Source organism: Plectropomus leopardus, chromosome 13 (assembly GCF_008729295.1).
Source record: "Plectropomus leopardus isolate mb chromosome 13, YSFRI_Pleo_2.0, whole genome shotgun sequence".
NCBI classification, from domain to species: domain Eukaryota; kingdom Metazoa; phylum Chordata; class Actinopteri; order Perciformes; family Serranidae; genus Plectropomus; species Plectropomus leopardus.
Genome location: NC_056475.1, coordinates 31,856,197 through 31,881,184, shown reverse-complemented (window position 1 = coordinate 31,881,184; position 24,988 = coordinate 31,856,197). Strand labels below are relative to the sequence as shown.

The following is a 24,988-nucleotide window of genomic DNA, read 5'->3' as shown; positions in this document are numbered from 1 at the left end:
TGTTGTCATTGGCGCATTTCCTCTATTTGGCTGCTTGTTTTTGCCTTCTCCGAGACTTGCTAGCAGGCACTGCAGCATCAGGACCGCAAGACCCATGAGGCAGTAGGGCATGAGGACCCAGGGGCGACCCAAAGGAAGGGCTTGAGTACTTCCATTGCTACCACTGCTGTTGAGGTGCTTATCTAGGGTTTTTTTTCCTCCAGAAAAGGTTGTCTGGTGGGGGTTGGGGTGGGTGGTAACAGCACAGGTACCTAGGCCCCTGCAGAGCGGTTGGCTCTTGCGTAGGGAGGCAGGCAGGACGTCCTGTGGGAAAGGGGGGAAGAAGGGCTGGCTCGAGTGTTGAGCTCCTGATGGTGGCTATTTTTGTCTCCCCTAACTGAGTGATTGGGACAGCGGGTGGAAGAGAAGATGCTTATGGCCCGAGACACGGCGCGGGATGAGGCTCAAAAGCTACACAGGAAGTGGCTGAAGCACCAGGCCTTTATGGCTGAGCTGGCCCGCAATAAAGAATGGCTGGCCAAGATAGAACAGGTGAGTGAAACATAATGATGGAGAGAGGGAGGGATGGATGGGGAGGTCAGAGAGGCATAGCAGGTGAGTCAGGGAGGAGGGTACATGACAGGGTAACAGTGGGTGTGGTGGCAGTAAAATATAATAGTAGAATAGGTGAAAGTCAGAGAGATGTCATCACTCAGCTTCATTTCATTACTCTGCTCGGGGACATCCTGAATTACATTCTCAAGGTTATCCTGTTGTAGTGTCTTTGACAGCGAGGTTCACAGGTGGCAGGAACCCTGTGCTTCTTTGGTGTTTGTGCACAGATTTTAGAGCACCTGAACTGACCTGCTCAGTTGGAGGTGACAGTGAATCATGTAGAGGACACTAGAACCTTTACAGCAGTAAAGGCCAAACTTACACAGAATGCAGACTGCTTTCATTTCCATGGATTTATAAATGGTGTCTGTTAGGAATACATAAGGTCAGTTCCGTCACAAAAACATTCTCAGGTTTGTTTTTTTGCCCCACATTCCCATCATGCTTTGCCACCCTGCCACTCTGCTCTCTCTGCCCTCTGCCTTAGTGATGCTCAGGTGGGCTCTCGAGATGTAAATCAGTCAATGAGAATCCATTTCTGCTGATGGAACTTTGCATTTGGCCGGTTTAAGTCACAAATATATGGATGGCGTTATTTAGTTGGTGAGGTTTGTCAGACTTTGACCTTGCTAACATGTATTTACATCTCTGATAATATCTTAAGAGGCTTTGTTGACATTTCCAAGTGTTTTAATTATTAATTTTTATTGAATACATTAGCAGCCATATTCATTTGTGTTACATCCTATGACTAAGTAATTCACAATAATATGTTAGTTGAAATACTTCCAGTCATTTTAGCCTTTTAATTCATGGTAGGAACACCTGAGATGTTATTTTTACAATGACAGTACAGGGGCATTTACATGTGAATGTTTAAAACTCAGAGTAGCAGCTGAGCTAGAATAGAGGTATAAAAGACAAAATGTTGTCAAATAGGTACAGATTTGGAGTTCATTTTGAGTGCCTAATGGTACTTGTGGGATAAATTATTTATTTATTTACAATTAAACAATAATGCCACTTTTACTATGCACTGTAAATTCTTAATAAAGGTTAGAAGACAGTGGATGATTACTGGACAGTAAATCCAATCCAAACAATTTAATGTGTGACTCATTATCTGAGTCTATGGTTTGTCAGACCTATTTTCACATTTATGATATTACAGTCAACCACATTATAGAGTTCATGAATTAGTCAAATGAATCTGCAAATTTTTGATAATAGATTAACTTTTTAACCCAAAGTCCTTTTCAAGCAAAACTCAAACAAATGCAGTGACTTCTTGTTTTTTGATCATGTAAACTGAACAGCTTTGGGTTTGGGACTGTAAGGTCATTTGAAGCTCATTGCTTTGGGCTTTTAGGGGACAAAAATTGTTTGCAATTGCAGTTGCACATGATGTATCTCCTGTTATTGGGTATTAGTTATAGTTTTCTGGGGTTTCAGTTGGCCATCCCAAAACATCCGTGATCAATCAAGTGATCAGCTAGCATCTCAGTTTATGAATGTTGTATGTTTATTTTGATGTTGCGACGTTAAAAAAGACTTGAATGACAGAGTGAGCAGGAGATGAACTGGTCTACAGCCAAAAAAGAAATTCAGATGGTAGAACAATGACATTATTTTTATGTGAAAATCAAACCTGTTGTTGACATAGTGTTCATATCTTCAACAATGGCATAATCATATAATTTGGCTGCTACACTGGACTGGAAAAAGGATTTTTTGAGGCAGCTGTTACTTAGGAGGTAGAGCAGGTCGTCCACTAATTGGAAGGCTGGTGGTTCGATCCCCAGCTCATCCAGTCAACATGTTGAAGTATTATTGGGCAAGATATTGAACCCCAAATTGCTTGAATTGCTATTCCATCTGAGTCGGAATGTTTAGAAATGGAGTAGTAGATGGCACTTTGTATGGTAGCCTCAAGTCACCAGAATATATATGTGTGTGAATATGACTCGTGTGAAAGTGCTTTGAGTGGTCGGATAAGTAGAAAAGTGAGGTCAACTCATCCCACCCAAGTCCAAGTAAAATCATTTGCAATTCCACCAAACACTGTAAGTTCTCTTAGCACCTGTATATGGCCTGTAAAGACATGAACCTAATCCGAATTCCGTTTTGCATTTGTACTGTTGACTGAACTCTTAAATGCAGGAGTTGTTGTTACCAGATTGTAATATCTCCACAACAGACACAATGGAGGACATCAGATGTTTATTGTTTTTTCTTCTCAATATGTTGCTGTTTTATTAGAAGAGAGAGGCAGGATTTGTTTAAGAGAAGGCTGCAGGCAGCATGGAAAATACTGCCAAAAAACCAAGAGAGTTTGGAAAATGCTACCATGCTGCTTCAGTATCTGCGATACAGCTATCTTTCTTGACCATCAACAAATTACAGTGTTTCTAGCTCCACCTTTTGGTACTGGAGCAGTGTGCTGGGTACCTCAACAGTTGGTACCATTCACAACCATTGACAACGGGAATGCAAAAATAACTGTTGTAATGCGTAACAAACTGAGCTGAACTGAATCTGACTGCTTGGTGGAGAAGAGACTGTAGTGTGCTATCACCTGCTCAGGATGCTCAACTGTTAGACACGCCTGGACATGTTTCGGGATATACCCACGGATAGTTTAAAAAAAAGAGATATAGACAAGAGGCATGGGGATTTAACAGTCAGTGTTCATTTTGGCAGCTATTTTAGATTTAGTCTTAGTCTTGAGATGAAAATCTTTACTTGTTTAGTCACATTTTAGTCATTTTTATCCTTCAAAGTTTAAATTTAGTTTTTATCGATGAAAGCTTAAAATGTTCTAGTCACTGAAAATGCATTACATTTTAATCAACTTCTAGTCATAACTTTTAGTCAAGATGGTTTTTTTTCTATTTAAACTGGGCTGCTGTGGTTCACCGGGTAACAAGCAGAGCTAACAGCCTCCGCTGCAGCCAGCTCCACAAATGCATTCAACAGCTGCACCATCCACAGACAGACACAAATGGCTGCGTTGTAACTTCTGATCTACAGCTCACAACTTGCAACAACAATGGAAAAATAGATCTCTCACCAGGTCAACTTGACTTTGCTCTGGTGAGAGATTTATTTTTGGTTCACCAACGCTGTGTCTTTGTCAACAAAATTTAAATTGGTTACAACAGGCAACAAAGGTCCTGGACCAGAGTGGAACCACTGACATGCAGTAATACAATTTGCATCTTTGACTCTGAGGCCAACATGACATCTAACCCATGACCAGACACCTTTGATATATGTGTACATTATATTTTATTTTCCAAATAGAAAAATACAATAAAATACATAATAAATGCAGTTAATGCTCTGCTAATCACAAGACTCTAATCAGAGAGACATGAAGAGGTCGTCTAACTGGAATGACGTCTCAGCTTGAAATGAAAACCAAATGAAACAGGATACTGCTTTTCTGCAGAATCATCAGAGGATTTGTATTTAACCTTTCATGCCAAATAGCAGATAAATCAGCTGAAAGGATTGACAGCGAGTGCAGAAGATGGCTGCTCCACAGAGGTTGTCTGTCCTGTGCTGACTGGCACAATTTCTTCAACTTTCTGTGTATGTAGCCCCATACAGACCTTTACAGAGACCCTCATGTCTCTAGAGCTGTGCACACATCACATCATCTCCCCCCACCTCCCTTTGTCGTTACCTGAGAGACAGAGAGAAAAGATGACGCCGCGTCCTGCCGTGATCAGAGAACTCTGCGTCCTTTTGGAAGGGTTCCCGCCTCAGCTCCTCACCTCCGTTCTCTCAGTACTTACTCAGCACATGAAGCTGGGCATGCAGCTCTGGGCCGGCTTGTGTGAAGAGGATCTGTGGGTGTTTCTCTGTTACAGTGAAAGAATTCAGAGCTGACCTTGTGCCAAGTCTTACCGTGGGCTCAGGGGTCAACATACAGCCTAATCATGCCCCTCTCGAGTTGGAGCATATATCAGTGGCACACTGATGAGCACATATGCATATGGTTGCTGCTCTCTTTCTTGGTGCTGGTACCTAATCCATTTTTATAGTTATTTGAGATCAGCATGAATTAATTTTTCAGACAAAGAAAGATTAAGCTATTTGTTCATATTCTATATACACATACACTAAATATATTAAGGGGCATCTTCATATTCAATTGGTACCCTTTGAGAAAGGTCAAAATTTAAAAAAATAAAAATTAATTTTAAAGAGTAATTAAAACCCCCACTTTTGGGTCTTGAGTGCCTCCTCATTGGAATGTGAAAAAGTCTCACAAATGGGCAGGGCTGGGAGAGGGGCTAAGACATGCCCAGTCACCCAGTCGCACTGCCTCTCGATCCACAGCACCTCCATGCAGAAAGCAATCACTTGGTGAGAGAGCAGTGATGGGAGGGCAACAGACAGGCTCCTGTGACCAGGATCAACCAATGGCAAAGTTCAATTGCAATAGCTGGTTTTAACCATTAGAGGGCAATCACCATGCACATTTATTCACAATATGTAGAATTTAAAACTTTGCATGCATATGTCACAAATTTGACCGAAATCAATCAACAACACAACTATATACCCATATATATTGCTTTTCACTGAAAAGGTGGTTTAGGGGTTTAGTTTTTCTTTAACGATGGCTTTGAGTCCCGGTAAGCCTTGACAGTGTGACAGTGAGCCAGTGTGCACAATACCAATACCCTAAAACTGAAGCAGCTAAATGGAATTCAGCCATCACTGATCTGATCATATCATATAGCTGTTCTTTTTATATCGTGACATCATAAAGTCTTCATGAAAAAAAGGCCTACTGAGAGATGCACAAATGCCTTGTAATTTCTGGTCTTATTTGATTATGGAATTTATTGACATTAATATGAAAATGGTAGCATAACATACGATCACTAAAATGCTGAATGTATTTTTTTTTTAAATTAAAGCCAGTGTCCTTTGTAAATGTCCTTAACTTGAGCTCTATTAGTCATACAGGAGGAGATGAAGATAAAGTAAAAGATGCTTAATGTTATTTTTCCAATATGACAAGTTAAAATGTCTGCTGTGAAAAGGCCTCTATTTTTCAGCTTCACTGCAATTTCTGTCTGTTTGGGAATATTTTCAGTGGTAGAATACATGGTGGTCAAGTGAGTATTTAGAAAGATGGTGCATATGGTATTGCCATGTTCACGTAAATTCAGAAACATGTCACTCAGTGTAATGGTTAAGTTCATTAATGTGTTGTTAATGTTAATGTTAATGGTGTATGGACAACAATGACAAACAAAATTTTGTGTATCTAATGTTTTATACCTTCATACCTTCCTGAGATTTCATTGGGGTATGCAATGTATAGTGGTATAAGTGTCATATATAAATAATGCATATAAAAGTAATATTCTCACCCCATTTTCCCTATTAAACAAAGAAATACAACTGTACACCTTTTGAATTCAACTTTCTCTCGGGTTACTGAAGACTGATAAGGCTTAGTTGCCTTGTTAACTCATCATAAAACACAGATCATTCAAACTCGACAGAAACAAAATAAAACTCACACAAACCATCTTGGTTACTGTTGCTACTAATCTAATTAGTAAGTCTACTGTTCCAACAATCACCAAGTCTGGTTTGGTTTTAATTCTTAATTTACCAAGTTAGATGGAAAAACACTTGCTGTTATTCCCCACAGTCTCTCTCTGCCTGCTGGCCACCGGCTGTTAAAAGTCCTGTATTTTCTCCCTCCACCACTAGGTGTCCCTGTGTCTTTCAGCTTAGCTACCTGTTCCACCAGTAGAGACCGGAGACTGAGCTCTGGTGGTGCATGCTGTGCACTACATACAATGGGTCTATTAGAAAGAGGAGCACCTGTGTTTATAACAGTATTAAAAACCACACCTCATGTTGTTATTGATGCAATGTTTCATTGGCTTCATTAACCAAGCGGTCCAGTTGAGTTCAGTTAGGTATACATTAGAAAGGTTATTTTAAAATTTCCATTGGGAAAAGTTGTTCATGGTACCAATAGATCTGTTCCTTTCCATCCCCATTTTTTATCAACCTCTGTTGAGGTACCTAGCACACTGATCTGATACCAAAAGATGGAGCTAGAAACACTGCAGTCTGTTGATTGGTAAGTAGAGAACCGTCAGGTTTGGGTTGTAGCAGGTTCTGAAGATTATGTAACTACTGTTTATACTGGGGCATGGTAGGCTTACATACACTAGTCAACTATAACTATAAAATAAAAAGAAGGTTTTACAGCCTATTCAGCTTTATTAGTTGACAGTTAGCAGCTATACACTGAGAAAAAAACAAAAACGAGTTAATTCACTGTGCTAACTGCCTGCAGTTAGAGGCTGCTTTTAATGGTGAACATTTTCTTGCATGTTACTCAATGCAAGAAGTCAAAGACGCAACACACCTTAAATTTCAAGATGACAACTTTGAACATTTAATTAGTTTGTATTGTCTCTCTTGGAGGACGTCTGGATCTTTAAGCATTATATATATATATATACATACATACATACATATATATATATTATATATATATATATATATATATATATATATATATATATATGAATCCCAACTAGATTATGTGAATTGCATATATCCTGTTTCCTCACTTGGAAAAAAAACATGGAGGAGCATCATTCTGGTGCGCTGCACAAACCCTCTATTTTTAGAGATCCCATCAAGAGAGAGTCTCACTCCAGCCTGTTTTTTGTTGTTGTTCTGAAAATTTCTGCATGCAACCCCGTTTTGTGGATGATAATGGATGTGCAGACTGCAGGTCTGTATCACTGGTGAAGAGGAAATACAGTGAGAGCAAGACAGCGCAGTGAGTAACATAAATGCCACTGGCATTTAAGAGTACTGTCTGTGGTGGAAATTCTACACCAGGGGTATTCAACTAAAATTCAAAGGGGTCCAGTTGCTAAAATTTCCTCCCAGCAAAGGTCCGAACCTCATACCTAAAATCAGAATCACGATTAATTGTACATTTTTACCTCGATTATGATTAATGAATGATTTGCTTTTATGCTTTGCTTTTGCTTTTTTTTTTAGGTTTGTTTATTGCCCTCATAGTTCACTGACATAGTTTCATTTGACTATGGTGTTTTGGAGTGTAATAAACATATGATTTATTATTATTTATTTTATCTAAAAAAAAAATCTCAATTTTAAACAAACTTCAGGTAAATTTAAGCACATTGTGCTGATAATAGGCCAACCTCTCCTGACTGCAGGATTCTGACTTCAACTTCTGTGAATCTTCTGTGCTATTAATCATTTTACTCAGGAATTAAAAACTTTTGAGTAGGCCTACTTCTCCTATAGCTGCCAACAGCCTGCCAACATTCCCAGTTAGAGAAAGGGTGAAAATAAGGTCATGTGCTTGTGGCCCCAGGCCCCCAAAACATTACATCTGCCCCTGGTAATAATAAAGAGAGCTTAGCACAAGCGGCTGAATGAGACACAGAGCGATGCGTCCTGGTGTTTCTAAATAATTCATCCAAAGTCTGATTAAACCTGAAACTAACAAAGAGTAGTGTATAGATGGCACTTTCCACCAAATTTGTCTGTTTCAGACACTTTGGTGCTCTGAGCTATGCTATGCTCTGTTTGTCTCACTGCGCTGCTGTCGGACCATCAGCTGTTTGATCCGCGATAATGAAATGCTGTGGCTGTCACACACTCAGCTGTTCTAAAGTCAAAGTCATTCACTTTTTTACATGACAGATGAGCTGGCTGTCAGACATGTGACCCAACATGTGTAAGATTATGTCGGTTAGAGCTTCTGAATGTCGGTTTCGATTATTTTTAGATTAATTGCCCAGCACTACTCCTTAAAAAATATTGTTCTCATTCTTACATTTCATTCATTACAACTTGGCCACGGGTCTGGATAGGACGAAGTTCTGGTCCGGATCTGGACGGCGGTCCGCCAGTTGGTGATGCTTGTGCTAAACCATTCTAGGGTTCAGGTACATTTCCGTAGGTGTTACTTTAGGTTCTAAAGGTACTATACTGAAAGCTTTTGGTGGAAACGTGGCATACGACATCTAGGTACCCCTCAAGTATCAGTTTTGGATGCTCAGGGACCACGTGTCAATTTATGCATGTAAAATGCATTTTGAGTTTTTCAAAATAAACAGAAAAAAGCTTGTACTTGTAACCCATAAGATTCAAAGGATCTGATGCCAATGCGCTGGTGCCAGACACCATAGGACAGCCCCAGAGGTCCTGCTCATGCTTTGACCAGTCAGAGTCAACTAAGATCCAAGGAGACTAGACTGTCTATCAGGGGTACGTCTAGGGTGCCACCGTGCCCCACAGATGCTCAATCTGATTGGGATCTTGGGAATTTGGAGGCCAGGTCGACACCTTGAGCGCTTTGTCATGTTTCTCAGGCTATTCCTTAGCAGTTAATATGGTGTGGCAGGGTGCATTGTCCTGGTAGGGGTGCGGGGCACTGCCATCAGGAAGTGCCTTTGCCATGAGGGCAAGGGGGGGACTTGGTCTGCAATGATGTTTGAGTGTGTGAAGCGTATCAGGTGGGAACCACGTTAATGCCAAGGTTTCTCAGCAGAACATTTTATTGTAACACAATGATAAATGTTATTCACTGTACCAGCCAGTGTTTTTAATGCTTTTACTGAATGCTACCATTTAATATAACATTACAGTGAGTGCAGAATTATTAGGCAAATGAGTATTTTGACCACATCATCCTCTTTATGCATGTTGTCTTACTCCAAGCTGTATAGGCTGGAAAGCCCACTACCAATTAAGCATATCAGGTGATGTGCATCTCTGTAATGAGAAGGGGTGTGGTCTAATGACATCAACACCCTATATCAGGTGTGCATAATTATTAGGCAACTTCCTTTCCTTTGGCAAAATGGGTCAGAAGAGGGACTTGACAGGCTCCGAAAAGTCAAAAATAGTGAGATATCGTGCAGAGGGATGCAGCACTCTTAAAATTGCCAAGCTTCTGAAGCGTGATCATCGAACAATCAAGCGTTTCATTCAAAATAGTCAACAGGATCGCAAGTAGCGTGTGGAAAAACCAAGGCGCAAAATAACTGCCCATGAACTGAGAAAAGTCAAGCGTGCAGCTGCCAAGATGCCACTTGCCACCAGTTTTGCCATATTTCAGAGCTGCAACATCACTGGAGTGCCCAAAAGCACAAGGTGTGCAATACTCAGAGACATGGCCAAGGTAAGAAAGGCTGAAAAATGACCACCACTGAACAAGACACACAAGCTGAAACGTCAAGACTGGGCCAAGAAATATCTCAAGACTGATTTTTCTAAGGTTTTATGGACTGATGAAATGAGAGTGAGTCTTGATGGGCCAGATGGATGGGCCCGTGGCTGGATCGGTAAAGGGCAGAGAGCTCCAGTCCGACTCAGACGCCAGCAAGGTGGAGGTGGGGTACTGGTATGGGCTGGTATCATCAAAGATGAGCTTGTGGGGCCTTTTCGGGTTGAGGATGGAGTCAAGCTCAACTCCCAGTCCTACTGCCAGTTTCTGGAAGACACCTTCTTCAAGCAGTGGTACAGGAAGAAGTCCGCATCCATGATTTTCATGCAGGACAATGCTCCATCACACACATCCAAGTACTCCACAGCGTGGCTGGCAAGAAAGGGTCTAAAAGAAGAAAAACTAATGACATGGCCTCCTTGTTCACCTGATCTGAACCCCATAGAGAACCTGTGGTCCCTCATCAAATGTGAGATTTACAAGGAGGGAAAACAGTACACCTCTCTGAACAGTGTCTGGGAGGCTGTGGTTGCTGCTGCACGCAATGTTGATCGTGAACAGATCAAAACACTGACAGAATCCATGGATGGCAGGCTTTTGAGTGTCTTTGCAAAGAAAGGTGGCTATATTGGTCACTGATTTGTTTTTGAATGTCAGAAATGTATATTTGTGAATGTTGAGCTGTTATATTGGTTTCCCTGGTGAAAATAAATAATTGAAATGGGTATATATTTGTTTTTTGTTAAGTTGCCTAATAATTATGCACAGTAATAATCACCTGCACACACAGATATCCTCCTAAAATAGCTAAAACTAAAAAAGCCCCACTCCAACTTCCAAAAATATTCAGCTTTGATATTAATGAGTCTTTTGGGTTCATTAAGAACATGGTTGTTGTTCAATAATAAAATTAATCCTCAAAAATACAACTTGCCTAATAATTCTGCACTCCCTGTAGTGTTTCTTTGATGATGTGCATATTTTTAAGGTGGCAATCTAGAGCACTTGTAGGGGCCCATTCTCCGCCCAACACATTGTTGGAGGTCCTGTTCTCTGTACAGGAACTCCAACCCTGCATTTTCTAAAATGTCCTGGCAGAGCTCTAGTACCTGTTGTGCTGTATCGTCTGTAACATACAACAGATATTTGTAACTATCAACCAGCCTAAGCTAAATTTTTGACTTCAACAACATTGTGAACATGCACCCAGAACAAAGGATTGTTTCAGTAATCAATGATACAATTCCATCGCCTACCTGCAGAGGGGGATAGGTTGCCACCTATTCCATTTAATACTGGATCATCTCATATTGAAAAAGAAGGTATACTTTCTCTTTGTGAATCAATATGGGATGTAATATGTCCCGTATTTGTGTGCACACCCTACTCTAATGCATAATGCATTGCATTTTCACATGCTTAGAATGACATAAGAAATAATAAAACCAAGTCCTTCTCTGTCTGAATGCCTTCTCAGCCGATATTAGAAATTTGCTCATTATAACATAAACTCAGCAGCATACCTTGATTTATGTGTTTAGTCATCTAGGCTGAGAAATGTGTTACTGATTTCACATAATTTATCAATACCATTCCTACTACTTTATATGGCCGATATTAACTAGGTCTGCTGCTACATTCTGCATCTTGTTTTCCTTAATAGAATAGTGAAGAGATAAATCAACAGTTATAAAAATGTGTAAAATGCGTCATTAAGGTTTTTCTGTAGGCCGATGCAGAAGTTTCAAAATATAGGGTCTGGACTTTAGGGTCTGGGAGTCTGGTGTTCGCTTCCCGTCTAAATGTAATGTATTTATTTATATTTTTCTACACCTTACCATGTGCCTCCTTCCTTTAATTCTAACCATTGAAAATATACCCTTTTTCTTCGTACTTTTTAATGGTAATAGATTTATACTTAAGTACAGTACTTGAGAAAAGGAGGAGCTAGAAAACATTGCTGAAGAGAGACACATCTGGAGTGCTTTGCTCAGCCTGTTGCTCCCCTCGCCCGGCCTGGATGGATGGATAGACAGATGAATGGATGGAAGGAAGGAAAGATGGAAGGATAGATGGATGGATGGATGAAATTATGGTCACTGGGATCAATGGACCATGAAGTAGTATTTCTTTAGCCCTGAAATTTGATAATCCAATCATTATAATTACTCTAAACATTATCTGAATTTGATTTTATAATATTCATGCATTTTTTAAATGCTCCTCAAACTTATTCTTTTCCTTATACTGGGCAACAATTTGTGGACTGTGAAAAGAAGGGACACGGTCGAATGCCTTCTCCATGTTCACAAAGCACATGTGGACTGGTTGGGCAAACTCCCATGCACCCTCAAGGACCCTGCCAAGGGTCCAGAGCAGGTCCACAGTTCCACGACCAGGAAGCAAACCGCATTGCTCCTCCTGAATCCGTGTTCGACTATCTGACGGACACTCCTCTCCAGTGCCCCTGAATAGACCTTGTGATCCCCATATAGTTGGAACACACCCTCTGGTCGCCCTTTGTAAAAAGAGGGACCACCACCCCGGGCTGCCACAAAAGAGGCACTGCCCCCAATGTCTAGCAATGTTGCAAAGTCATGTCAACCATGAGAGCCCCACAACATCCAGGGCCTTAAAGAACCATGGGTGGATCTCATCCACCCCTGGGGCCCTGCCAACGAGGAGCTTTTAGACCACCTCGGCAACCTCAGCCCCAGAGATGGGAGAGCCAACCCCCGAGTCCCCAGGCCCTGCTTCCTCCCCGGAAGGCGTGTCGGTGGGATTGAGGGGGTCTTTGAAGTATTCCTTCCACCAATCCACAATGTCCCAAGTCGAGGTCAGCAGTGCAAGATCCCCACCATACACACTGTTGACAGAGCACTGCTTCCCCCTCCTGAGATGCCGGATGGTGGTCCAGAACCTCTTCGAAGCCGTCCAGAAGTCATTCTCCATGGTCTTACTGAACTCCTCCCACACCTGGGTTTTCGCCTCGGCGACCACCATAGCTGCGCTTCGCTTGGCCTGACGGTACCTGTCTACTTCCTCCAGAGTCCCACAGGCCAATAAGGCCTGATAGGACTCCTTCTTCAGCTTGACGGCACCCCTCACCACCGGTGTCCACCAATGGGTTTGGGTGTTGCCGTCACAACAGGCACCAACCACCTTATGGCCACAGCACCGATCGGCCGCCTCAACAACGGAGGCACGGAACATGGTCCACTTGGGGCTCAATGTCCCCCGCCTCCCCCGGGACATGGTCAAAGCTCTCCTGGAGGTGGGAATTGAAGCTGCTTGTGAAGGGAGACTCTGCCAGACGTTCCCAGCAGACCCTCACAATGCGTTTGGGTTTGCCAGGTCTGACCGGCTTCCTCCCCCACCATCGGAGTCAACTCACCACCAGGTGGTGATCGGTTGACAGCTCCGCCCCTGTCCTCCACCGAGTGTACAAGACATGCGGCCACAAGTTCAACGACACAACTACAAAGTCAATCATCAACCTGCGGCCTAGGGTGTCCTGGTGCGCATATGGACACCCTTATGCCTGAACATGGTGTTCATTAAAGACAATCTGTGAGCACAGAAGTCCAATAACAAAAACCCCCCCGGGTGGGGGGGGGGGGGGCATTCCTCCCGATCACGCCCCTCCAGGTCTCACTGTCGCTGCCAATGTGAATGTTGAAGTCCCCCAGCAGAATGAGGGAGTCCCCAGAAGGAGCACTCTCCTGCACCCCCTCTAAGGACTCCAAAAAGGGTGGATACTCTGAGCTGCCGTTTGGACCATAGGCACAAACAACAGTCAGGATCTGTTCCCCCACCTGAAGGCGGAGGAAGGCTACCCTCTCGTCCACCAGGGTAAACGCCAACATACAGGCACTGAGCCGGGGGGCAATAAGTATTGCCACCCCTGCCAAGCACCTCTCACCATTGGCAACTCCAGAGTGGAAGAGAGTCCAAACCCTCTCGAGAAGACTGGTTCTGGAGCCCACGCTCGCTGACCTGCGTCTGGGCGAGAGAAAGGGGTCTGGTGAGCTACGCTTTGTCTGGTACCTCCCCTAGGACCTGTTTGCAAAGGGTGACCCTACCAGGGGCATTAAGCCCCCGACAACGGAGCTCCTAGGATAATTTAGACACGCAAACCCCTCCACCACGATAAGGTGGTAGCTCAAGGAGGGGTAAAAAAAAATCCCCTAGCATAAACTTTTAAGTTGAATGATTTTGAGAAAAAGAGCTGAGGCAATTTTGCATGTGACATAATGAACTGGTATTCTCAAATTCTGCCAACTTAAAAATACAGTATAAGGCAGTCGCACACTAGCTTTTATTAAGTTAAATCAAATAGTTTCTTTTAACAGTGCGGTAAATGTCAGATTCTTTTTAGAAACTGTGCCAGTGGGTTTTAACAAGTAAACAGATAAAATTAGCCAAGAGAAGTTTCTCGTGTCTTTTAGGCAGTATTGATTAATTTAGCATTATCCCTGCTGTGTTCTCTTGCAGTGCACACACGCACATACACACACAAACACACACACACACACACACACACACACACAATCCAAGTCACTTCACCTTCATTTCCCAGATGTTGCTGTTTTTCATGTTACATGTACTTACTTATCATCTTATTGTGTTGCATTCAATGTCCTGATCATTTTCTTATGAATTGTTTATTTTATTATTGTTTACCTCATCTGCATGATTGTATTTTTGGTAGCATTAGTTGAAGGTATAGCAGTTGTATTACACTTTCTAAACATTTTCTTCAAATACATAAATTACCAAAATCTAATTGAAAGCAAGAATTCTTTTAAAACCTTTTTCGAGCTTGTCATTGTCCTGTAATCTAGAAGAAACAGATGTGCATTGTGCAATTTTTTTATTTCTAAAAATGACACACACAAGATATAACCAATACATCATAATGCAGTATTAAAACATCGTTGTAATGGCTAATACATATCTGTCTTGATGTTTTTCAGACATAACATGCTAGCAGCATTACTAACCAGCCATGCATCACTGCTCAGCAAACTGTTAAAAATCAACCCATGAAAAACCGATCACAGGCTGGAGCTCAGAAACTACGTGTGCACAGAATAGGTTAGAGCATTTTTTGAAACACTGATGACTTTCAATCTATTTGGCATATGCCTTTTAGAAAGAGCGTAATCCATTTAGGCCTATATTTTAAGGCACATGAAAATACAGTGAACTAATCAATAGAGTAGAATAGAAATACTTTATTAATCCCGTGAGGAAAACTGTTTTGTTGCAGCAGCAAATAAGAGAGCTCATGACTACGTAATAATCGCTGTGTATTTTGGGGTTTTTGGAATATTGTGTTTATGTGTCTAAGCTTGTAAACAGCATATTCCATTTAGTAGAAACCTATGCTAGCTGGAGTACTCTGAAAGGAACTTGGGTTTATACATGGAATGTGAATAACCCGATTTCTCTGTGCTTGTGTAAACACCATATGCAGAACATGATCGTTGCCAGGATAAGCCTCATAAACAGGTTATCCATGTCCATGTAACCGCAGTCAATGTTGAGGTTGCCAAAGCAGTAAAACAACTTAGATTAGTAAATATGACACACTCACTCAAAGATTGACAGTTTGCTGTTTTGACCTGGCTGTAAAACATACCTTTACATGATGTAGGAAAATGTATGGCATATGGCCAACAGTCAATTTGTATATATATGGAGCAATAACCATAGCTCCACTTAACTGTGCATGGAAACATACTGACTGTTGCATTGTGTGTTGGGCTGATAACATGACATTAAAGAAGGAAGCTGCCATCTTCATTTAGTGATATCTGTGTCATTATGACTCTTTGATTAGCTAGATTTGAAATTGGATGTCTGCTGGATGTTAGGGTGTGTTTTTTCACCACTGGTGTAAGTGTTTTGCAGCTAATAGCAGAAGTTGCAGTGCTATTTTTCTACATTCAGTAGGTGTGAATACATCGTTGTTTGTGCCAGTAGTATAAAACAAGCCCTTTAATCCCACCCACTACTGTTTGTAATGCTGTATCAGCATTAGAAGAAAGCCTGCAAAATTTGGCAACGCAGTGCTGCCGTGATAGCATGGTTCATATGTGGCAGCCGTTAAAATCTCGCACTGTGTCAACCACGTCTGCCTCGAACATTCACTGCACAGATGCCCTTTAGATCCAACTGTGCCCAGGCTGTAGCACAGCCCCGCACACCCGCAGCCTTATTCCTGTTCCATAAACCTTTGATTCTTCCCTTCTTCCTTTACTCTGCCATTCTGCTCTCCTCTCTCTACCCCTCTCTGATTTCTTCTCCCTCTGCCCCACTCTCTGTGTCAGTAAAGCCAAGAGAGGAGAGAGAGACCTGCTTTCTGCTGGCTCTGCATTATGAGAGGGAGAGCGAGGCAGAGGGAAGATAGAAGCAAGAGAGAGTCTTGTGATAGAGTGAGCGCTAGCAGCAGTTAAGCAGAGAGCCTGTGCCAAGAGGAGGAATGCAGCACTGCATTATGAAAGCCATAGGATATAGGTCCAGCTCTCTGTGAAAGATACAGGAGGGAAGCAGAATTTAGAGGATAAAATCCATCATACACTCGCTTCTTATTACAATACAAACTAAGCAAATAATGAATGCATTACCCACTGCATTCTACCCATGGCAGAATGTGGAGCATAAAGGCTTATCTCTTAGAATATAAATCAAATCTGAAACATTAGGGCAATTTTAACCCTTTGAAACCTGGAGCAACATCACTTTTCTTGTGCTGCTTTCAGACGCCTTTCGCAACATTTAAACCTCTAAGCCCTAAGCACATTGGTGCAGTTTTTTTTAAGACAGATGAAATGATCCACAAATTACAAGAAATTAATAGATTAAGAAGTTATTTATTTAAAAAAGGGAAATATGTATAGGGGGGAAAAAAAGAAAAACTAAATTGATAATTATTGTAATTAATCATAATTCTTGTTTTTCATGTTTTTTTTGTTGTCAAATTTCAGGTAATTTTCTTGTACAGTTTACTAATTTCTTGCTAATTTTGGAGTTATTTCGCCCATCATTGCTCGTTGGCTTCTACTCGTGTTTTTGAGCCTGATGCAAAAGTCTCCAAAATCTTGTCACAGGAGGAAAACAACTCCCACTGCCCTAAGTGTATAGGTGTGGGAGGAGACTAGTAAAAATCTATGTGAGGGGAGAGCTTCACTGACACAAAGGAAAGTGCCACAAGCTTTGATCTCCCTGCATCTCCTTATCCAGATCATGTCATGAACAAAGCCCAAGATTTAGGGGAGGAAAAAGGAGCTGAGGAGCACAGATGAAGGACAGAACAGGGGTTTATTAGACTTACCATGCATGATTTTTAGGTCAGCTAGAGGGCAAACTTTGCTGCTTACACCTGCCTCTATGCAAGCAGGGGGCTTCATCCTTGGCATGTGTCATCCTGAGCTATTTTGGGGACAACACTGAATTCAGCCACTCACTTTCAGCACTATGAAATGTTATTCTCACAGTGTAAATTATGAAAACAAGATCTACAGGTTCGTCGCTAAGAATAGCATGGTGTATTTTGGTATGTGTGTGCGCGCGCGCGTGTGTGTGTGTGTGTGTGTAATAGGGTTGTTAAGTGCGTACAGTAGTCTTTTCTTTGGATGTTAATTCCTTTTGGTAGAGAATGTCAACAAAAGGTTACCAATTACCTAAAACCATTGTCCTATAAAAGGATATGGATTTAGAATTGAAACATTTTGCTTTAAATTTTCTTTGTGTTTGAAATCTAAGTTGGTGGCAGTTTTATGGCCTATGCTGCAACAGTACAGTTCACAGATTTGTGGTACCAAGTGAAGCAACAATCATTTCAACCCCTAAGAACTGTCCCTTGAAGCAAATCTTGACATTAAAGGAGCATACGAGTGAGAAGTAAACAGTCACTCAGTCGAGAAATGACAACATATAAGGCCATTTTTTAAAAGTATAACACCTAGGAAAAAATATGGTGACCTTAAAAAATATTAATATTTGGATTCATCTGAACTGTTTTATGCAGTTCTTTAACACTCAGTTTAACAGTGCTTAACAGTTTTCACTTTCTATCTCCAGGAGGGTCAGGAGCTGATCCAGGAGAAGCCGGAGCTGCGCTCAGTTGTTCAGCAGAAGCTGGAGGAGATCAGAGAGTGCTGGTCCGACCTGGAGAGCACAACCAAGGCCAAGGCCCGCCAGCTCTTTGAAAACAACAAGCCTGAGCCAGCAGTGAAGAGCTACTCAGACCTAGACAACCAGCTCTCCCACCTTGAGCAGCAGCCCCCCCAGCTGGAACAGGCACACCATCTGCCTACCTTCAATGAGCAGCTCCAGAAATTCCAGGCAAGTCTCAATTCTCAAGGCTCTCCAGGGTCTCTCTCGCTCTATCACTAAAACCAAAATGATTCTGTCATATGCGAAATACTGTAGCGTGTGAAACAGAGTGGCTCCTCAGCTGTAAATGATTAATTTGGTGGTTATGACAATCAGTCAGCCATCCTCTAACCTCTGTAATCCTGGGCCCTCTCTAACACATGTCCACTGCACTGCCCTGCACATTTCAGTATTTGCACTTAAATGTCTGAGACCTTTTGTTCTACAGTTTGCCTTAAGCCTGGCATACACTGTATGATTCTGGGCTGTTTCAGACGAAAGATAACCATCATGACAGAAATGTGGCAATATATTTGGTCATGGCTCTAAAACGGTGGTCCTACATCGCACACTGAGAGAGGTTCAGGGATGTCCATTGTCACGGTCTTATGATCAAAGACAGCCTGGGATCAAAGTCTGACAGTGTTAGAAATTTGGGATCAGCATCAAACTGTGTGCTGTTACGACCTATGTCCTCCAACCATCCAATAGAAATGCAGCATTAAATGACACAATGATCAGTGCCACAAGGTCATGACCATGTCCACAGTCTCCTCTTCTTCTTCTTTTAACTTTTTTTTTGACAAACATAAATGCCACGAAAGTGAGGGCTCCATTTGTTTGTTTACATTTTGCTCTTACCACCACAGTGGCGTAGATGGATGATGCACACTGATATTTTGCTCTTGCATATTGACTTCAATGGACGTAGGTCACAGCCTGTTATTCAGTCGGTGATGTCAATCGCACAGTCAGCACACATCAAACTTGATGTCATACCCAAGTTTATTAGATCCATGTTGCACTGTGGAGCTGCACTAAATTTACAAGATTACTAAAATCCCACAGTCTGTAGGAGGCTTTGAACTGTGACATGTGCATTTAACATTTTATTTTGTGTAAGAGCTGCACAGCCAACATGTTCTCATCCTGTATCGTCACATGTTGCCGCTTTGCAGTGGATTCCTCTGTCTGCATATCTTCAGTATCCGTCTGTGTCTGCTCTTTATGCTCTGGGATGCCGCTACTGTGATGTCAACACAAGCACACGGTGAGATGATGCTGCACATGGTTATGTTTAGGCAACAACAGCATATGGCAACCAACGCCAACGTCAACAAACACACATGCTGGCACAGACAGTGAAGATTTGTGAAAGGGAGCAAAAAAAATCCCATTCAGATGGGAAGCGAACACTGGACTCCTACATGAGTCCAGGGTTTGTTGGACCCATCCACTTCCCCTACCGCCCACCCACTGCACACTCCTTATATTAGGTTGTTACCTGCAGCATTTCAACCTGACACTGTCCTGCTGCGTTTATGCAGACACAACAGGTTCCATCCAGCTGTGCTCCAAAGTGATGCTGCCTGTGCATGTATCATGCAGATATGAGCAGTATCAAAGTGGCAGTATTTTATAAGTTCAGAATGAGAACGGGCTAGCACAGCCCAGCTACACACCAGGCCAATGCTGTACATGTCACTTAACACTTTGGCATTACAGTTATAATATTACATGTATTTAACTTGTATTCTTCTTGGTATTCTTCATTAAAGTCTGGTTAAGAGTTAAAAAAAAACTTTTGGATCCTGAATCCTACACTTAAGTGGCAAAAGATTCTTTAATTGTAAAGTCCAGCTTAAAATTGTCTAGCTAATAAACATACTTAGGTATTAATTGCCTAGTAGATTTGAACAGAAATTAGTATGGATGGTTGTTGCTGGCGGTAAAGCAGTGGGGAGGGACAATTTGAGATCTTTTGCTTCAAAGTATACTACGCAGGATTGCCACTTACTATTTATAAACTCACCAGTGTAAGTGAAAGTAAAAGTCAGAACCGGAGTCACTCTTGTTTGGCATTTTGCATCACTATATTTGCATTTTTTTCTGCGCTAGAATGCCTGCTCTTTGTAGTCTGGCAGCCCATTCTCATTCAGAAGTTGTCAAATACAACCCCTTTTTCAGTGATTTGGCCACTGTTTACGACTGTATGATACGGTGCTAGGCAGCACGGTCTGCCTTGAACGCTGCCAGTAACAACATCGTGTTGCCTAATCCTAAGCATGCGCTTTTGTTAACGTCTTGGCGTTGGTTGCCATGTGCTTTTGTTGCCTTAACATAACCACGTACAGTGTCATCCCACCATGTCATTTTTTTCATCCTGGCATTGGTAACAGCATCCTAGAAGGATACCTTGAGTGTGATATGTAGCCGTGGAAGTCCACTGCAAAGCAGCAATATTTGACAACTTGGGATGAAAATGTGTTGGGTCTAGCAGCTGGTCACCAACTTTTTAAAGCCTCCACCTCACCTGAGCACTGTGGAGGTGCATGCCCAAAAATGTCTACAAAATGAGAGACAAAAACAACTTTATTTACTTTTGGGCAGTATACAGTATAATGAAGGTTAACCGTTGTTCTGTTAGCACAGGCAGTGCCCTCTATTGGACTCTATGGGTAATACTCTCCTCCAATCAATAAATATAGCCAGCCAATCAGGACGGGGCCATCCGAATATATGAACAGTGTATAGGACCATACAACAGTCTCAGCATCCTACACCCTCTTCAACAAGTAATGTGGGAGCGACAGGGCCCTTGCTTGGCTCACCCTGTGAACTGGGGTTACAATATTGTAACCTTATATAACATTCTTTCTCACACAGGCTCCACCCTCTACTGGACTCAGTGAGTACATTGGGTGGAGCCCAATGAATGAATGCCCTGTCCCAGCATAACATCAGCCTAGTTACACTGATCCTAATCTATTAAAAGTCAGTTGCTGCAGCCCACCTAATTTTTTATAACCATGGTCACTGCAGCTGAGAAGTAGGCAGCCCCTGCAAACCCAGGTGGTATGCAACCTAACTGGGTGGAGCTTTGGCTTAACCTTGCAGGATTTGAAAGACAAGCAATAGTCACCTTGCACACCACATTTCCCAGGTTATCAAGGAGCACAGAAACATGGAGGTGTATCGGAGGGGGGTCATGTGCAACACAGCTGACATATACCCAACGCTCTTTCACCCAACACGTTTTTATTCCAACTCATCACATCACATCACTCTGTCAGTGACCTTCTGCATCTGCTAATGACGTTGTCAATATCCTTCTGCACCAACTGTTTACGATCCAGGATGCCAGTGCCATGACGTCAACAAATGCACATGGTTGGATGACGCTACAAGGTCCTTATGTTTACACAACATGAGCACATGTCAACCAACATGGACTGTCACAATAGTTAGGATTAGGCAACAAAGTCACAGATGGTTAGGTTTAGGAAAAAAAGGCACATGGTAGGTGTAGAAAAAAATGTATGTCATGTCAGTCATGTCCACGAGATAGAGCAGTACAAACAGTCTGGGCTTGGACCACAATGCTGCTGTTAATTTTTCCTTTACACGCAGCCCCGCTGAACAAGTCAAGTCAAGTCAAATCAATTTTATTTATAAAGCCCATTATCACAAATCACAATTTTCCCCAGAGGGCTTTACAGCATACGACAGTCCTCTGTCCTTAGGTCACAGACACTGCCACAACACATGTAGTGGTGCTCGGACTCCAGTGGGAGGGTCCCTGCCTGTCTTCTTTAAGGCATGTAAGATGCACTCACAAAGCCATCTCCCAAGCATTGCTTGGACAGGGACTTAACAGCCACACCATTGCCAAATCACACAAACAGCTAAACTGGGCAGAGCAGATACAATTCTGCCACCCTGTCCACATCATGGGGTGGAGGACAAAAATCAACTCACTGTATTACTCTCGAATTGAACAAAGTCTCTATGTTCTTGAAACTACGGAGGGATTTGGTCTGAGAGTAACCCCTCTGCAGTCACCATAAAGCAGCAACCGGGGGTACACTGACAGGTTGGTTAGTTTACACACTCTTTTTGCTGAGGTCAACATGAGCGGCGTGTGCACAAATGCATCCACCTCCAAGGGTGGATTGTCTTGAGAAACCTAGGAGAACCACAGCAGGCAGTGGGTGTTGCATTGTCTGGCGAACAGATCAACTTCTGCTTTCCCTAACCGTGTCTAGATCTGCTTCACCACCTCAGAGGGAAGCCTCCACTCATCTGGTGGGGGACCAGTCCTCAACATGAGGTTGTGCAATGGAATGGGAAGAGGTACAGTGTGATTTTCAGTCCTCATCAACTCCTGCTTTCCCTATGTCAGGGTCCTGAAGTGTTGAAGGACCAATACACTGTCCAAATGCTGGAAAACACAGGATACTGAGACTGTCATACATGTCCTATATATACTGTGCACCTCTAATGTGAGCTTAGAAAGCAGTGGACAAACCCGTCAAAGTATTATTATACGCCGGCAGCCGAGAGAACCTGTTACGTCCACATGATACGCTGGCTTGGATGAAATGCTGCTGCTTATGAAGTAATATATGGAGTGCAAGAGTGCCTATAGGGTGGCTGGGGGTGGGTGGGTCCAACAAATACTGGCTATCTTTATCTTAACTTTATACCACTGGGCTTCAGTTTTGCTAGTTTTGCTTTGTCTCCACCCTGTGATATTTAACTCAGCCAAAAACATGATTTCTACCTCCACAGCACCTTTGCCAATGAGAGATGTTTGTAAAACTGAAACTCTCTCATATGCCTCAGTGTAGCTAATGCATTTGACAGACTGCATACTTCAGCTCCTCTTGTTTATATAATTTTCCCCAGCTCTGACATGCGTCCACAGAGGCTGCTGTTGTGGCCTGTTCCTAAACACGAGGTTCGATGGCATTAGAAAATGCACCATATGCTTTATTTTTTCCAAAAGTGAGGCAGTCCATTATATAACCCTGAGAGGTTCTGATAGGGAAACAGCTGATGTGCTGTGTTTGTCCATCCCTCATATGACTGTAATATGACCTTCCCCTCCCCTCTGGTGCAGGCTATGGAGTCTCAGATAGGGGACTTTTACAAGGATGTGGGAGACCTGGGAAGCTTGCAAGGGGTCTGCCTACCCCAGCGAGGGCTGATGACAGATGACAGGGAGGGCGGCGAACAGTCAGGTGTAGTCGAGACCCGCATCGTCCGCCTCATTGAACCCCTGAAGGAGAGACGTCGCATTCTGTTGGCTTCCAAAGAGATGCATCAAGTCGCCCAGGACCTGGAGGATGAGATAGTGAGTGCACACATCTACTCCCTGAGTTCCCACTGATTTTTGTAATATCTTTAGTCTTTCATTGACTCTGTTTTTAATTCACTTTTGTTCATCTGTCAATGTTAGTATATTAAGGCATTAGGCTGCATATATTCAAAGGAGAAATTCGCCATGTTTCACGTGGACATTAAATCAAATGATAATTGCGGTCAATTGAAGCAATCAATTCACCAAAGAAGGCTGTATTGATAGAGAAAATCAATCTCCAAATACTCCCCAAACCTTACCAGCACATGGAGGTGGGCGTTTAAAAGTGGCTTTGTGTCCGAAATACCTTACTTCACTGTTCGACTAGAACACCAGAAAAAAAAAAAATCATAAATCTAATAGCACTAATTCGTTACCAACAACAAACCTAATAAAAAAAATAATTACTACATACAATAAATACATATATACAAAAATACAAAGATACTAATTTTACAAAATGGCACCATTTGACATGTTGTTTTGATCATATATATTATTTATTGATATAATATTTGTTATATATTACATGTGAGTTTATGGATGTCACGGAGGAGCTAATTTTAACAGCTTTATTAACTTTGGGCAGTATATAATGAAGGTTAACCGTAGTTCTATCAGCACAGGCAGTGCCCTCTATTGGACTCTATGGGAACAACAACCGAGCCTAACTGAACAATGCCTTGAAGTATCACCACCACAACCAAAAGCTATTACTTTTCTGACCACAAACAGCATTAGGGGACATTATTACTCAGTGATCATCTGTCCTCCCAGCCTGACTGGTTGTTTAATCCAGTTTACCTTTGTCAGCCTGAAGAAGGTTTCCCATGAGTTTCCAAGCAGCCACAGTTAGCTCAACATCCAGTGATTTGCAATAAAGGCTATATGTAAGGACTTCAATAAAACTTGACAAAAACCAAAGAAATTTCAAGTGCCGTGGTAGGTCTGTCCACTATTCCAATAATCACCAACTCTGGTGTCAAAATAAACCAAGTAAGAAATTCTCCGCACACTGCATTACTCCGCTGTCTCTAAGCTGACAGCAGAGCAGCGCCTCTTGGTTATATCAGAGGTAGAAGCAAAATAAAATGACAAAAACAGCCAGCAATGTACTGAGCTAAAAAATCAAATATTTGTCCAATAGTCCAACTGCAGTTTCCAGCACACTTCTGCCCAAGAGAAGAGCAAAATTTTCATGCATAGCAACACATAATAATGCACACACAGTAATGCACACACAAGCGCTCTCTGGTGTGTCGGTAAGTCAGTAAAAAAGGTTCTGGTAACATCCTCTGTCCATCCATTGCTGTCCGCTTATCCAAGGCGGGGTCGCTGAGGCAGCAGGCTGAGCAAAGTACTCCAGTACTCCTCTCCCCTACAGCACTTTCCACTTTCCAGCTCCTCCTGGGGGACCCCAAGGCGTGACCAGGCCAGACGAGATATGTAATTCCTCCAGCGTGTTCTGCCTCTGCCAGGGGGCCTCTCTACCAGTTGAATGTGCCTGGAACATCTGAATGGGAGGCGCACAGGCTCGGGTTGACCCCAGACATCCTCTGAAGGAAACTCATTTCATTTGCTTGTATCGGCAAGCTCATTCTTTC

General features: G+C 42.4%; 1 protein-coding gene across 1 annotated transcript in view; it reads left to right on the top strand.

The window, feature by feature from the left end:
* Positions 1-387: 387 nt before the first annotated feature.
* LOC121952144 (spectrin beta chain, non-erythrocytic 4-like) overlaps positions 388-24,988 on the top strand; it is a 48,532-nt gene continuing 23,931 nt past the window's right edge. Inside the window, exons 1-3 of the mRNA XM_042498655.1 lie at positions 388-531; positions 17,948-18,211; positions 23,145-23,378. Coding sequence (XP_042354589.1) covers positions 409-531; positions 17,948-18,211; positions 23,145-23,378 — 621 coding nt within the window. The 5' untranslated portion in view covers positions 388-408. The remainder of the gene's footprint in view (positions 532-17,947; positions 18,212-23,144; positions 23,379-24,988) is intronic.